The sequence below is a fragment of the Melospiza melodia genome, chromosome 1 (genome assembly GCF_035770615.1).
Source record: "Melospiza melodia melodia isolate bMelMel2 chromosome 1, bMelMel2.pri, whole genome shotgun sequence".
In the NCBI taxonomy this organism is placed as follows: Eukaryota; Metazoa; Chordata; class Aves; order Passeriformes; family Passerellidae; genus Melospiza; species Melospiza melodia.
The window spans coordinates 170,995,703-171,012,264 of NC_086194.1; the positions used below are offsets into that span (position 1 = coordinate 170,995,703).

Below are 16,562 nucleotides of genomic sequence, written 5' to 3' on the forward strand. Positions count from 1 at the left end.
TTCCCTCATTGCATCCAGCTCTGGGGCTCCCATCCAAGAAGGACAATGACCTGTTGAAGAAAATCCAGGTGGCCACAGAGATGATCTCAGGGCTGGAGCAGCTCTGCTCTGAAGCCAACAGCTGGGATTAATCAGAGAAGAGAAGGCTCCAGAGAGGACTTAGAGCACCTTCCAGTGCCTAAAGAGGCTCCAAGAGAACTGGAGAGGAACTCCGGGCAAGGGCATGAACTGATAGAACAAGAGGGGGAGGATTTACAGGTTCAGATTGTATATTAGGAAGAAATTCTTCCCTGTGAGGGTGGTGAGGCCCTGGCACAGGTTTTCCAGAGCAGCTGTGGATGCCCCATCTCTGGAAGTGTCCAAGGCCAGGTTGGATGGGGTTTGGAGCAACCTGGGATAGTGGAAGGTGTCCCTGCCCATGGCTGGGCGTTGGAACCAAGTGATCTTTAAGGTCCTTTCCAACCCAAACCATTCTGTGATTCTATAATTAAATCTGAGCTACTCTGGGCTAAATCTAACTCGCTTCGACCAAGAATGAATTTTATCAAAATCTCTGCAGCTCCTGTTCTGGATGTGGAAAATCTCTCTCAATGTACCAGTTCTGGTCATGTGAGCAGTAATTTGACCAGAGGAGCAAAACATCAAGCTCTGCTGGAGGAATGTGTGAAGCCATTCTTAAAATCACAGAATCACAGAATCACAGAAATTCAAGGCTGGAAGAGACCTATAAGATCATCAAGTCCAACGCATGTTCTAACTATTCAACTAGATCATGGCAGCAAGTGCCACATCCAGTCTTTTTTTGAACTCTTCGAGGGATAGGAATGTCGCAGACATCCTTTCATTAAAAATCTTTCCTTAAGATTTTTTCTCCTGAGAAGCTGAGAGGCTTCAGGAACAAAATGTAAACAATGGTTATCTGCTGCTGTGGAATGCAACAGGTGGATCTGTGATTGGTCTCATGTGGTTGTTTCTAATTAATGGCCAATCACAGCAGAGCTGACTCAGACAGAAAGTCTGAGGCAGCTGCCTTTGTTATCATTCTTTTCTTTTCTATTCTTAGCTTAGAGATGAAACCTTTCCTTCTATTCTTTAGTATAGTTTTAGTGTAATACATATCACAAAATAATAAATCAAGCCTTCTGAAACATGGAGTCAGATCTATGTCTCTTCCCTCATCCTAAGACCCCTGTGAACACCGTCACATAGGAATCTTATTTTAAAAGTCTTGTTCTTTCTATCATTAAAAGGCATGCCCAAGTGCTCCAGAATGAGGCACACTCACAAGGCATCAGTGATGTTGGAGCTGCACTGATTTACTTCACAGAGAGCTTGGCTCCCAGTTGCCTGTGCCATTGCAATCCTCAGATCAATGGGGGATGAGGAACCATCCTGAGATGGAAACGGAGACTCAATCACACCTGAGGGATCCAGGAAAATCCTTTGCTCAGCCTTTAAGATCGAGGTAATGGGACTGCACATGGCACCAACCAGTTATGGGCAGTCATTAAAGAGTGAGGAGCAGGAATCAGAGAGGCAAGAGAGCCATCAGAGAGTTCAGGTTCTCAATCTGGCCAGCACAGGCCTGATTCCTCCAGGATATCCTCCACTGACTAGGAAGGATGCACCAGATCAACTCCATTTAGGAGTGTTATTTATTGTACTTATAAGACACTTACTAAGAGGCAGCTAAAAGCTGCACATGAAAAAAAAAAAAAGTCTTGATAAAAGTATAGATAAAAAATATAGCCATAAATGAGACAAATTCAGGCAGTATTTGAGCTCCTTTTTGTGTGCTGATAGGAAATCAACTACACTGAAAAATAACCCAAAACATGAACGTTGCAAAAGTCAAGGCACTATGTGACAACCTGGTCTACTGGAAGGTATCCCTGCCCATGGCAGGGGGTTGGAGCAAAATGACCTTTAAGGTCTCTTCCAACCCAAACTATTCTATGATTCAATGAACCTTCCTTATTTTCAGCAGGGACAGCCCCAAAAGATTAAGAGAAAGAAAGCAGGTGCAAAGATTAGGAAAAATCTCCCTCTACCCTTTCATACGTCCATAATAGATGGCATTAAAAAAAGTCTATAAGCTCACGACCTGGCAGGAGAGTGATCCAGTAGCATATAAACAGAACCAGCTGTCCTGGCTAAAATTTTTATTCAACAAATGACGAAGATTTCCATTTTCATGGCAGAAAAAGGGAGCAGGAAGCATTTATGGGTGACAATAATCACAATCAACTCAGAGCTGTAAAATCCCCCTTGGTCAGGAAGCAAGTCCTGAAGGGCCCAAGAAGAATTTAAATCACCTCAAAGGCTCAGAATTCTGTAAAAAAAATAAGGACAGCAAAGAGGGACAAAGCACACTGTGTTTATTACTTCTGCAGTGTTACTCAATAAAATTCAATGGTGCTTTAAAATCCTGGTACAAAGTTGACTCCTTGTTTCATTAGAAATAGCCATTCCCCAAAGACATAAAAGGTATTGCTGAGATTGGCCTCAACCCGGGATTTTTAGAATGTAAACAACAAAATCATAACATGGCCAGCTCCTGCCAGCTTGGAACAGCCTGGCCAGGGAAGGGGTAAAGTCACAATTCCTGGGAATGCTCAAAAATAAACTGAAAAGGCACTTCCCAAGGTTTAGTGGCCTTGGTGGCATTCAAAGCTTGGACTTGGAGATTTTGGAGGTCTTTTCCAGCCTTAATGATTGTATGACTCCACAAATCCATGATCTTCAGCGCCCCAAAAGGGACAAGAACATTTCAGGTGCACAGTTAGATCTCCAAACACAACAGAGAACCTCAAAAACCCACAGAGCTGCAGCAAGCCAGGAAAAGGAGGGAAAGGGGAGCTGTGATAGGATTTATGCAATTTTTAGGATGTTCAGCACACCATGCCCAGCACAAAAGAAGTAACCCCATTACCTGGTGAGCATCTGGAATGTAGCTGCCTGTTCCTTGCTCAGCCACAAACAACATCACTGACTTATTTCCCATGCTCCAAGCCAGAGCTTCCTGAGTTTTCTGAAGAGATTTTATGCTACAGAAAGAATCATGGGCATTCTTCCCCATTTCCTAAGCCTAAAAATTCTTTACCTAAAGTGAATTAGCACTGCCAAATCTCAGCACTACACTCAGCAGCCTTCTCCTGAAAATCTCTAACCACTTTTTGGGGGAAAGACTATAAAAAATAAACTGAATGAAACTGATTTTGTCAGACAAAAAATAATATGGGTAGTGAACAGAGCAACAACAGTAGAGTATCTTATGGACGTTTCTTCAACCTAAAAGCACTTTAAAAGGGCATTATAGATTCATTGATTCATAGATTTTAAAAGCCAGAGAGAGAGCAAATCTGATTATCCAACCTGATTTCCTCCCATAAAATTTTGTCCCATCACTCCCACATCAAGACTGGAGACTGCAGCTGGACTAAAGTAAATCTTATAAAAAATATATTTGAATCTTGAATCTTGATCCTGGCAAAGCCAAATCCATCAAGCCCCCTCTACAAGCAGTTCTAATGGCTGGTTACCCCCATATAGAAGAATTGTATTTATCTAGCTTTAACTCTTATCTCCTGATCTCCTCCTATGTGAGAACAATAGATTAACAAGCCCCTTCTTATCTATGTGATATCTTTCTTCCTAGAGAGATACTTACACACCAAGATTGAGTCCTCTTGGATGTCTCAAACAGAAATTTGGATGGCACAAATTTTAAAGTCTGATTTTCAGGCATCAAACAACTTTGGCTTTTCTCTGCACCCTCTCCATTTTTGCAAAATAGTTTTAAGTGCAAGTATTGTCATTATCTGCTTCACAGAGCACTCAGTTCAGGCAACTCTTAAGAGGAAACACATCCTCACTATCTCAAGAGGAGAAATAACAACAACAGTGGTTGTCAAACACGAATTGAAGGGTTTAAGGCAATTCCAACAAAGAATGAAAACAGAAATTGGGTTGTGGTATTTCGAAAGTGATGTGCCATTCACCTTTAGGTTTTCTCAGGATAAAACTCCACTGTGGAAGGAGTTGTGTTTGAAGCACAGGGGCACATCAAGTCAGCCCTAATCCGGCCAGGTTGGACAGGAACAGCACACACAGACTCAGGAGAAGGTTGCACAAATTCAGTCTGAGCCTTCAGTTTGGAAGCAGAAGTGCTACTACCACTCATCACTGGCATTGTCAAATTAAAACTATTGGTGCTGGAGCAGCCAAAATTTGTTCTAAAGCAGGTATTTCTGTGCTTTATGGTATGGTTGTTCACCCACCTGAAAGCCAAGTATCACAGCTGGGAGGTTCAAGCTCCCACAGGGGCCATAATCCCTTTTTTACATGGGATGTGTGTCACCAATTCAAGGGTCACCAATCCCTTGTAATCATAGAAAAATTGGTGCTTGAATTTTCCTGGGAGATGAAGCACACACAACTCATCAAAAGTGGAGACAATTACATTTTAGAAGTTTTTAATTCTTAGAACATCCCTGTTCTAAAAAGGATCTTGCTACAATGACCAGGACTGCACCCTGGAACACACTGGGAAAGAATTTCACAAATAAGGAGGCACTAAAGTCCTTTCCCTACACTTAGGTCAGGCCTCTCTGTCACCTAAGATGCAAAAAGAACAGACACAGAGGCTGTCCAGATGATTCCAAAGCAATTTCCAGGTCTATTGTAAAATCAGCACTGATAATTTCAGATCCCAGTCTGACCCTGGCATGTTTTAGAACTGGGGTACAATGGCATTACCTTCAACTCAGCAATTTCAGTTTACATCTGTCTGCAAGATAAATTCCTCCAGCCTAACCCACCAAAATTGATGAGCCAGAGCTTGTTTCAAAGGAAGGAGGACTCTACATCTCTAGGAGCTGGGGAGATACCCCTGCCCAACCTAGAGAGTGAAGAACAGCAGAATTTTGGTGTTTTTCTAAGTGAGGTAGATGTTTTGCAAGCTCATGTGACAGGCTCTGAACACAGCAGTGCTGCAACATATTTGAAAACGAGCCTGGCTTGTTCCACCTTTCTGAGCTCTCAGCTCTCTATTGTAACAGATGACACAATTAAAAATAGAAAAAAAAAAAAGGATGTGGTCTCAGCAAGGATTGGAATGTATCTGTGCCTGTTGGATGGAACATATGGTGGAATATTTTTACATCTTTTAAGGAGCTGTGTGTTGGACATGTGCTGCTGCTCGTGAGATGCAGCAGCAGAAAAGCTGCATTAATATTTGCTCCCTGACAAGAGGAGCTGCCAGAGGCCGTGGCCATGCACAGGAATCATCAGCAGGACAGCACAGAAGGCACCAGGAAAGCTCTCATTTTACTCACCATTGGAGTTAATTCGGAAGACATTAGCCGAAGTCTCCTGAAAAAGTTCCTGCAGCTCACTGGGATCAATCTGAGTGGCTGTGAAGAGAAAAACAGGAAAAAAAATAAAGTGTTATTATTGGACACCACCAATCACTTTGAAAGGGGATGGTGCTTTGGAAAGGGATGTAGATTCCTGCTTGCTGCAGAAATTTAGCCCAGGTAGGGTGGTCTGATGCTGCTTTACACAGGGCCTGGTGGTGGAACTTGCACTGGGCAGACAAATCCAGCACCACCAGGGCAGTGAAGATGCTGCTGCAACACAGTGGATGCAGCCCACATGGACTGAGACGGCATTTGTAGGGATTGTCAGCAACCTGAATACAAATAATTCCATAAATCCTCATTTACCAAGTGGGAGTATCAGAACCACGAGTGAATGAGAAGCCCCAATGCCAAGTGATGGCTACCCAGCACTCTCCAGAGCAGGAGAGCCCACAGCAGGTCCTGCCTGTGGAAAAAGCAGTGAGCAGAGGGCACCTGCTCTGTGGGGTCAAAGCTTTTGGGGCAGGAGGGAACTGGGAACTCAGTGGGATTCCTCTCCTAACCCCCAAGAGGGGTTCCTCTTCTTACCATTCCTTCCTGATAGCTCAAATGCAATGGATAATGTATCAGTGCCAGGAATTTTTACTGCTGGTGCACAGAAAAATTCTCAAACCTTAATTCCCATAGTCCCCACTTAAGCAAGGTACTCAAATCTACCCTAACAGGAGAACACAGAAGTGAGGGTTTGAATATTTTGGGGTTTCATGTTTGGTGGAAGTTGGGGTGGGGTTTTTTTTTGTTTATTATTATTATTATTATTATTATTATTATTATTATTATTATTATTATTATTATTATTATTATTATTATTATTATTATTATTATTATTATTATTGCTGTTTTGGGGCTTTTTGTTTGGTTGGTTTTGAGGTTTTTGTTGTTGTTGTTATTTTGTTGTTGGTTTTTTTTATATATATAGGATTTTTTTGGTTCTTTTCTGGTTTGCTTTGGTTTTTCAGCTGCATTTCCCAACTTTAAAATCCCTGAAACTGTCCCCAACTTCTCCACATTTTCATCACCCCCAGAGAAAGAGTCATGTGATGGTGGACTGAGCTATGCTAGAGAATCACAGAATATTTTGGGTTGGAAGAGACTTTGAAGATCATCCAGTTCCATCCCCTGCCATGGGCAGTGACACTTTTCACTATTCCAGGATGCTCCAAACCCCATCCAACCTGACCTTGGACACTTCCAGGGATGGAGCATCCACAGCTTCTCTGGGCAACCTGTGCCAGGACTTCCAGACCCTCACAGGGAAGAATTTCTTCCCAATATCCAACCTAAATCCACCTTCCTTCACCTTAAAATCATTAATTATGCCTGTATTAAGTCCATCTCAGAGTAAGGATACAACACACAAATAAGCTTTAACTAGGCATTTCAATTTTGATTGATCACAGTCACCAGAGAAACACTCATTTGTAATGATGTCTTTGTCACCAGTTTTACATCAGCAGCTTTCCAGATAATTTTTTTTTATTCTGCCCCTCCCACCTGTGTCAGCTTTTGTGGCGTTCCCAGAAACTTTGGTCACATCCTGAAGCATCCCAGGGCTTGTCCACCCAACAGAGTCCAACAGCCCCTGTTATCCCCCAGCTGCTCCTCTGAGGTGAAGCACCTCAGGCTCAAACAGGAGCTGAGATTCATTTATTTAAGTCAGCAGACTGGAATTCTGATTTACTCTGCCTCCCTTCACCAAATTTCCCTAAGCTGCTAAAGCACCACACGCCCAACCTGCACGTGCCAGAGCAGAAAGACAACGATGGAGCAAGGCAAAAATGAGGAAAATTAGGCAAAAGGAGAAGCCTGCTGGGTGCACAGCTCAGGTTAGGGCTGAGGATGCATCTCCCAGTGCTGGAGGAGCAGCTGCACATCCGGAGAGCAGAATTTCCACTGCTCCTCGCACTCACAGAGATGGCTCAGCCCCGTAACAGCTGTAAATAAAGTCATGGATCAGCCTGTCAGCATGACACAAATCCAGGGTATTAAATGCAGTTTAATCCAAATGCACAGGGCCTCATTGCTGGAGATTTTCCCACTCTTCTCTTCCTGAAATTTCTCCTAAATCAGCTGTCCCAGACACTCCTTTCCTTTGTTCTATTGTGACAGTGTTCACAGGGGTCTCAGGATGAGGGAAGAGACAAGGATCTGACTCCACGTTTCAGAAAGCTTGATTTATTATTTTATGATATATATTATATTAAAACTATACTAAAAGAATAGAAGAAAGCATTTAATCAGAAAGCTAGCTAAGAATAGAAAAGGAAAGAATGAATAACAAAGGTTGGTGTCTCAGAGAGAGTCCGAGCCAGCTGACTGTGATTGGCCATAAATTAGAAACAACTCTATGAGACCAATCACAGATCCACCTGTTGCATTCCACAGCAGCAGATAATCATTGTTTACATTTTGTTCCTGAGGCCTCTCAAGAGAAAAAATCCTAAGGAAAGGATTTTTCATAAAATGTGTCTGTGACAGTTCTATAGAGGAGGCTGCAGAACAGCAGAAATTATTGTGGTCTCCCCTGTCCCCCAGGAATTTCATTTGTTAGTAACAAAGTCCATCTCTCATTAAATAAGTGGTGAAAAAGCAGCACAGGAAAAGATTTTTAGGTCTTTACGGACTGTGATTACCCCCATTTTAGGAGTTTTTTATTGGATTTTTAAGGTGCTAACATGTTCCAGGGAAAACTGGTCTGCACATTTTGGAATAGAACTCATTTTGGATCGGTGGTGTTTTTTTTTTAACTTCGTTTTTTATTCTTTCCTTAGAAACACTAAATTTTCCTCAAAAGATTTTTATCCTGGCCCAGTGATCCTGAATCTACATGCACTGAGGTACTGAGCAAAGCCCCAGATGAACCATGAAGCAACCAAACCAAGGGCTGGGTTTTTTTTCTGGTTTTAATTGTGCCATCTCAGTTGGAATCCCCCAGCTGGGAACAGCTGGGAATTAAATCCCCAAATAATCCAGGCTGCAGAATCCAGTGTGCTCCCACCTGGGGACACTCCTGTCCAGCCTCCAGCAGGTGCCTCTGGAGTCATTTCAAATGCCAGAGTCACACCAGGAGTCACCATGAAATTTCCCAAACGTTGCAAGGAAGCACCAATTTCACTGAGAAGAAAATGCAGAGCAACACTGAGAGCCCAGAGTTGTTCCATGAAGTTAAAAACTACCAAAGAATTCGGGTGCTAATTTGGGAGGGTGAGATTTATTTCTATTTATTGGTGGGAGACCAGTTTTCTCACCCTGTGCCACAATTCCCTAATGGGAAAGAGACAATGCATGTGGATCATACTCTGAAATCATGGAAATAATTATTTTTTTAAGCCTCCATGTATTCATTGTAGTCAAAATCATATAAATGGAAAAGGACTGTGAGCTTACAAACTCCTCCTCAAAGGCCTCTCAGTCCACACCTATCCAACAGCACCCACAATCACTCTCACATCAAAAAAATGCAAATTAAACCCAAAAAAAACCCCAACCAACATAACAAATTAAACTTTTGTCCAAAATTTCCAAACAAATGCTTTGAAAATGCAATTCAAGGAGAATGTTGTTTTTTATTTTTTTTTTTCTGAGAAAATTGCACTGTATCTGGCTTGCAGTTTCCTGCCCCTAGACTTTTTATTTCACGTCACAGCATGCTGCCAGTTCTGGCTTTTATTTCGTTTTTATTTTGCAAAAGAAAAGAAAATAGTAACAAGGAAGGCTGTTTTAACTACTCCAATTTCAAGCTCCAACACGTCAAGCCGAGATGTTGTAACTATTCATGGAGGATGCAGCAGCTCAAGCAGACAAACAGAACAATTTAAAAACAGCAGCAGAAAGCAAAGCAAAACTGCCTCTGTGCTACCAAGCCAAGGAAGAAAAACCAAGACTGAGAAGTAAAGTGGATGTGAAGTCTGATAAAAAATTAAATATCTTTGATTACATCAAGTGAATGCTTAAATATTATGATTCCTCAAGAAGGATTAGGAGGTTTCTGATATGCAATAAGTGATGTTATGCATTAAATACATGCCCTGACACTAACAGAGTTCAGGGACACAGCTGGGAAAATGACTTTTATTTGCACTGGGATTCCTCAAGGCTGTGAAGGCTTTACAGTGGATGAGTTACAGAATCCCAGATGCAAATGGTTTCTCCTTTACTGCCTTAAATGGACATTTAAATGGACATTCCAAAAAAAAAAAAAAAAAAAAAAAAAAAAAAAAAAAAAAAAAAGTACTGTTTCCATTTATTTTTCCAGGAAAATCACCTTGGATCCCAGAACAGCCCAACTTCCTCTGCTATCAGTTCAACCTCCTCCTTGCCTAGCATATACTGATTTCCTGCTATATTCATTGCTGTTATATTTATTTTTATTCATAGAAATCACAGAATGTTTGGGGTTGGAAGGGACCCTAAATATCATCTGGTCCTGCCACCATGGGCAGGGACAATTTCCACCAGACCAGGTCCCTCAAACTCTCATCAACCAACTCCTAAAGCAGCAGCAAACAATGGCATTTCTGATATTTGCCTACTTAATTATTCGTTTCTTTGCCTGAAAAGATCCACAGGCACCCAGGTAGGTGCAACAGATGGAAAAAAAGGGTTTTTCATAGCATCTGTTCTGACAAAGCAAAATATGTCACTGCACACTCTGCAGCTGTGGGTAGGACCTTGAGGAAATTTGTGACTTGGGTGTGGAGTTTTAGCTCAGAAATTGCAAAAATCTGGACAAAAATCTGTGGAGCTGCAGCAAGTTTAAATCCAGCCATGCAGCATCACCTCACACCCATCTGGTGGGCAGGACTGGCCTCTCAGACCTCTGTGTCACCTGTGACACTCTGGATCAATGCAAAAAAGGAGAAAAAGGAAAAAAGGAAAGAAAAATGAAACTGAATCATGGAATCAGTTAGGTTGGAAAAAACCTTTGAATCCAACCATTAACCAAGCACCACCACTGAACTGTGTGCCTTGAGAGTCACTTCTACACATCTTTGAAATATCTCCAGGGATTTTGACTCAGTCACTTCCCCTGACACCCTGTTCCCACGACTGATGACCCTTTCATTGAAGAAATTGTTCCTAATATCCAATACAAACCTCACCCTGTGAATCTTGAGGCCATTTCCTCTTTTTCTACCATTTCCTGCTTGGGGAAGTGACAGACCCCAGCCTGGCTGCAATGTCCCTTCAGGGAATTGTGAGGAGTTGTTGAGAAGCTTAAAAATCCAGGCAAGCCTTACACATGATTTTTGCAACCACTATTTCAGAGAACATTCAGAGTGCATCACTTTCCACGATTCAGAGCAATTATAATCTTTAATTCATCACAATTTTGTCTACAGGAGACAACTCTGGGTGAGGAACGGACAGTGGAGGGATGTGGTGTCTGTGCTTGGAGCAAAACACAACCCAAGCACTAAAATACACACAAGCACCACCAGCAGCAGCTTTGGTAGGGAAGGAGAAATCCCAGCAGGAATTTATTTCAGTTCGTCTTTAGGACAAGCCAAATACGATGCCTGACCAGGTTTATAAGGTCCTGTCTGGAGTGAGCTGGATAAAATAAATATAAAATTAATGTAAAAGGGAATTGCTGGAGGTCCAGGACAGCACTCATGGCAAAAGAACCTACAGGAACATCCTTCACTTAATGTTAATGAAAAGCACCCGTGTTTGCCACGTTAATCTTCCTTTCCTATTAATTATTTCACACTAATTTGGAGCTCCTAATGGCTTTTCTGCAGCCAGGTGAAGTCAATTCCCTCCCTGAACTCAATTTGGCAGCAAACTCAAAATAACCTAAAAGTTGCAAAGAAGAAGCTGCTGTAATTAAAGTAACTCAGGTAAAATGGGGGAAAAAAGGAAAAACAGGACAAGAATTTGATCTTTCTATTTACAATACCTAACGTGGCTGTAGCAAAGCAACTCAGCACCCCAAACTGCCATGGATTTATCACCAAAGCACCACCAAGAATTATATCTATGGTCTGGTAAAGAAAGTCACAGATTTCCTGCATCTCCTCTCCTTTGAAAGCTTTAGCTGAGGTTACAGAAACTCCCACAGAAAATTACTTGGTCTCCAAACTCCTCTTTTGTGCCATGAAACACCTACAAGGAGTGAAAAAAAGCAGGCAGGAAGCAACCTGCTCACTCTGATTTCAAACCATCCACCCCAAATCCTGAATTTACCTCCAGCAGTGTGGGTTCAGCCCCATCACACCCAGGCCTGTGGATTAACCCTTTCACAGCTGAGCTGAGTGGATGAGTCTCACCCATCCAGCATCTTGTTCCTCCTCCAGGACCACTCAAGCCATTGCAAAGCTTCGATTCCCCCCTTTTCGTACCATTATCCAAGAGAATAATTCCTCATTGAGGACTGAGATCCACAATGAGAGCCATGAAATGAACTCCAGGGAGAAGAAAAGATTGATTTTTGGCTGCTGGCCAGAGAGGAAAAGAGATTTGCTCTGGAGAAAAAATGTGGTAAATTCATGTCAATTCAACAAGAGCTGGCATTAAAGTGAAAAGGTGGAAGAAGGTGAAGGAGGCCAAGGACAAGAATCAGTAAAGAGAAAGGAGCAGATTGTCATGTAAGGAAAAAAATGCAAAAGGCAAGAAGTGATGGGGACACAGACACCTGCACCCACCTTTCAGCCCTTTAGTCCCCAATACTCAAAAGCTTCCCAGGGTGTTCCTCCCTGTGGATTCTCTGGTGTCTGATCCCACGTTCCACACAGCCCTTGGTTTCTTCCACTCCCAGAACATTGTTTTGGTCTTCCATTGCCTTCCCCTTTTATATAAACCACAGGAACCTTGATTCTCCTCATCATCTCTGCTCTCCTGTTGACACTGGTCAGAAAATGCTTCAACAAACACCAGGACAGAAAGGATTAGCCAAGGATGTGTTTGAATAAAGTTATTTTCCTCAAAACATTGAGCTTAAAATAAAAAAGGAAATGGAAGAGAATGAAAGAATCATGTGTACTGTGAAGTTGCTCCTGGCGTGCAAGCTTGGGAGGTTTTTATTTCCTGCTGATGAAATTTGAGTGAAATAAGTGATAAAGGGAAATGTAAGCAAAAATCACACTCATCAGGCAATGTGATTTTCATCAGTGCTGTAAAATGTGAGGCTGTTTCACATGGAAAAGCTCTGAGGCCTTTGCTACAGCTTTGTCCAAAAGGGCCTGGGTCTCCTCAGCACGGCCACAGCACAAAGAGGGGGCACATTTGGAATTACAGGTGTGAAAATTGTGATGAATCTGGTGTTTGCACCAATCCTCCCTCAATGCCCTCCTCACACAGCAGGGTCAGTGTGTTCAAGAACTCAATTCCCCACAGGTTAACTCAAGGTCTCTGTTTGCATTAACACTTATAAACTCCTATTCTCTTTTTTTTAAAACTTTTTTAATAATCTCCCCAATTTGTCCAAGTTCTCCTGAATGTACAAAATACATTTTTTTTGGTTTTAGAAATGAAGTTTTACCTGAAGGCAAAATTCTTCTCAGCTGGAACAAAAAGTTTCATCCCACCCATAAAAGGGAGAGGTGTTAGGTAGTGAAGTACCTGCTTTCTCCTCCTCTCCCTATGGGAAAACCAAGAATCATAGAATTGATTGAGTTGGAAGAGACCCACAAGAATCACTGAAGTCCAACTCCTGGCCCTGAACAGGACAATCCCAAGAATTACATCAAATGTCTGAGAGCATTGTCCAAAAGCTTCTTTGCCTCAGACAGGTTTGGAGCTGTGACCACTGCCCTGGGGAGATGTTCCAGTGCCCAGCCACCTTCTGGTGAAGAAACTTTTCCTAATATCCAATAAACTTCCCCTGACATGATTTCAGACCATTCCCTCAGGTCCTGCCAGTGGTCACCAGAAAGGAGAGATCAGTGCCTGCCCTTCTATTTCAAGGACATTGCTCCCACCTCACTTCCCCACCAGATAATACTCCCAGAAAAAATTACAGAGAAAATGAAAGTAAAACCAACCCATCTGCTTTCACTGAATAGATTTTTTTTTTCTTTAAGAGTTCTACCACAGCTACAGCAATTTGGCCAGAGGAGACAGAAGTTTCATAATCTCTAAGCCAAATTAAGTTCAGGGCCTAAATTCAAGAAGTGGATACGGCCAAGGAGGCAAAGCAGGCAGGGAGAATAATTTCATGTTGGTAAGGATCCTGCCTAGGGTCTCATTTTTGCTTGGGTTCTCCGAAACAGTTTAAATACCTAAACCTTATCCAAACCTCTAAATTTACACTAATTAACACATTCCCAGAGAAATACGTGCAGTGTCCCCATAACCAATGCTCCTGGTAGAGCTTGCAAGTTTGAACTGGAGCTCAGCATGGTTCTTTCTAGGAAAAGCCTAGAAAATAAAATATAAGAGAAGCCTTGAATACAGAGACAATACACATTTCTGAGAGAAATAATAAATACATTGCCTATCCCAAGGGAAGTCTAGGAAGCCAAGGAAAAGGGCTATTCAGGAAAAAGTTTCCCATGTAATTAAGGCTAGGGAAGTGGGACCAAAACTTGGCAGCTTGGCAAGTGTCTGTGCCCTTGGTGGCACAGCAGGCACTGCAAGGGACACTCCAGCCATGGAGAATTATCCCTTATGGAATTCCAGAAGGTAAAGGGTGGGAATTAATTAGCAGTAAAAGTCAACTTCAGAAATTAAAGAAGATACAGGATTTAGAAAGTCCGTCCTGCACAACCTAGCTGAGGAAAAAGGCTACACAATTACTGCACTGCCATTTAAATCAGCGAAGAGATTATTTTTGTCCTAAACCACTTAGAAGGAGCATTAAACCCAGAAGTGCTTTGCCTAATTCCCATCTCCACCATGAGGGAAACAGCCCCATGCTATTCCAAACGCAGCACCAAGTCCTCTGCCACAAAAATACAAACCTCTGTGTACCCAAGAGCTGGTTCAAAGAGAAAAGGAAACATTAGGAAATGTTAGAGATCCATGAGGCACTGGCATAAGTTGCCAGAAGTTGTGGATGGGTCAGCCATGGAAGTGTTCAAGGAAAGTTGGATGGGATCCTGAGCAACCTGTTGTAGTGGAAGGTGAGTTGGAACAAGATGATTTTGAATGTCCCATCCAACCCAAATGATTCTATGGTTCTATGATTAATTATCTTTTCACAGTGCAATCAAGATTCAGTCAGATTTGCTTTGCATTATTTCTGGTTAAGATGTTTTTGTTCACTTTGGTTTCCTTCTTTAGCAAATATGCCAATAACAAACTGCTGAAGAAGAAAGGAAAAGACTCTCCAGTGAATAGCACCTCACCTGGTGTGCCCAGGACAGCACAGACAGTGCCAGAGTCCCAGCTCAGGTACGAGTGTGGCCAAGGAAATCTGAAATTGTGCTAAAATCATAGAAAACATAGAAGGGTTTGGGTTGGAAGGGACCAACCCAGGTTTGGTTGGAAGGGACCAACCCAATTTCAAGATCATCCAGTTCCAACCCCCTGCCAGGGCTGGAGAAATGTGTCAACAACTCATTGTTCAGCTTTGCCAAACCTTTGGATCCTGAGGGTGCATCTCCAACTTTCTCACAGCAGCCACAAACAGCCTCCCAAACCCACCCATGTGCTAATAAAGGGAATAAAGAGAAATATCCAAACTGTTCCCAGAGCCAGCCCTGAGACAAACACTGTGCCAGACCATGCCCTGACTCTTGGTTATGTGGAGAGGCTCCTCCTTGGGGACATCACACATTCCATGAGCCCAGAGTGAGCAATCAGCATCCCTGCCCAAATTCCCTCCAGTTCTGGAGGCGGATTTTGCAAGTGAACGGCAAATCCATGACCAAATTCCTGGAAGATCAGCAAGCACAGTCTTGACAAGGTGCAGAGAACTCCCAGAGAGGATCAGAAAGAGCACAAGAAAAAGCTGTTGGCACAAGGTGTTACTCAGAAGATGAGCTGCACTCCATTGTAAAAGCAAACTGCTGGATAAAGCAGACATGCTGCTTCCAACTCCTGATAGGGAGGAAAACACTCAACAAAACTCAAACAAAACTTCCAACCAAACAACAAACTTTGCTACATTACTACACTAACGGTTTATTTCAATTTATTATTAACAAGTTCCATGCTTTTGAAAAAACACTAGAAATATATCAGATATTTTTCCCAGCAGAAAGTGACAGTTTGTGCTCCTCACTCTTTTCTTCCCAAGCTTGTTAAAGATGCCAGACAGCAACATCAGCCTTCAGCACAAAACCTGATATTCCCTACATCTGCATTAATGCTGCCAGAGAAATCTGTTCTCATCCTATGCTCCTGCTTAGGCAGCAGGGAACAAAAACTGAAAGCAAAAAAAAAAACCCAAACCAGCATGGGAAAAAATAAAAAAACCAAAACCCAAACAAACACACTGCCTTCTAATTTCTAAGAAAAACAGCAGCTCCTGTTGATTTAGTGGAAGGAAATGTCAAAGACTCACGAGGCTGTTACTAAAATAAAGAGCCCATCACTTCATGGGGGCAGCACAATGGCTAAAAGTGACTTGAAGGTCAGGCAAGGTTGGCAGCCCATGGGGAGGGAGCTGCTGGGATCCTCAGCCCTGTTCCACCTGCTCAAAACCTCTGTAAAATGAACAAAATAATTCAGAGGACTCACACTTTCACCACGGGAATCCACACAGGCTGCAATGCTCTTCTCCAGATGGGACAATTAGGGGAAAAGTTGGTTTTCTGTGATGGTGAAATGCAAAATAGACTTCGGATTTTAAGCAAAATTTTATGGAGGATAAATGCAGAGCAGAGCTAGGTAGTGAATTTAGAAGCTGCTAATTTTGGCAGTGTGGAAATTTTGGTTTTGGTTGGACAGTTTTACAATTAAGAGTTTTTTCTCCATTTTTAAGCAGTGGGGAGACAAACTTTAAAAGATTTTGCATAATTCTGATGTCTTACCAAGGTGCAGTTAAGTCCCTTCTAAATGAAAAAAAAAAATCACTTTGTTTTTGGTATTGTTTTTTAGTATTATTTTTGCTGGTAGTGGATTAGGATATAGTTAAAAGGACAATTCATTTTTGATTGAAATAAATCAATGTACTGGAAAATAGCAATTAATTTTTGAAATATCCCTATCAAATCCTATTGCTCCTTGCTTTTCAAGATGGAAAGTCTAATCATG

The 16,562-nt window shown here is 42.1% G+C and overlaps 1 protein-coding gene across 3 annotated transcripts in view; it reads right to left on the reverse strand.

The window, feature by feature from the left end:
* The window catches only part of TSNARE1 (t-SNARE domain containing 1), a 469,351-nt gene that overhangs the window by 309,317 nt on the left and 143,472 nt on the right, over positions 1-16,562 (reverse strand). For all 3 annotated transcript variants that reach the window (XM_063174900.1, XM_063174910.1, XM_063174890.1), the window contains exon 5: positions 5,337-5,414. In XM_063174900.1, coding sequence (XP_063030970.1) covers positions 5,337-5,414 — 78 coding nt within the window. The remainder of the gene's footprint in view (positions 1-5,336; positions 5,415-16,562) is intronic.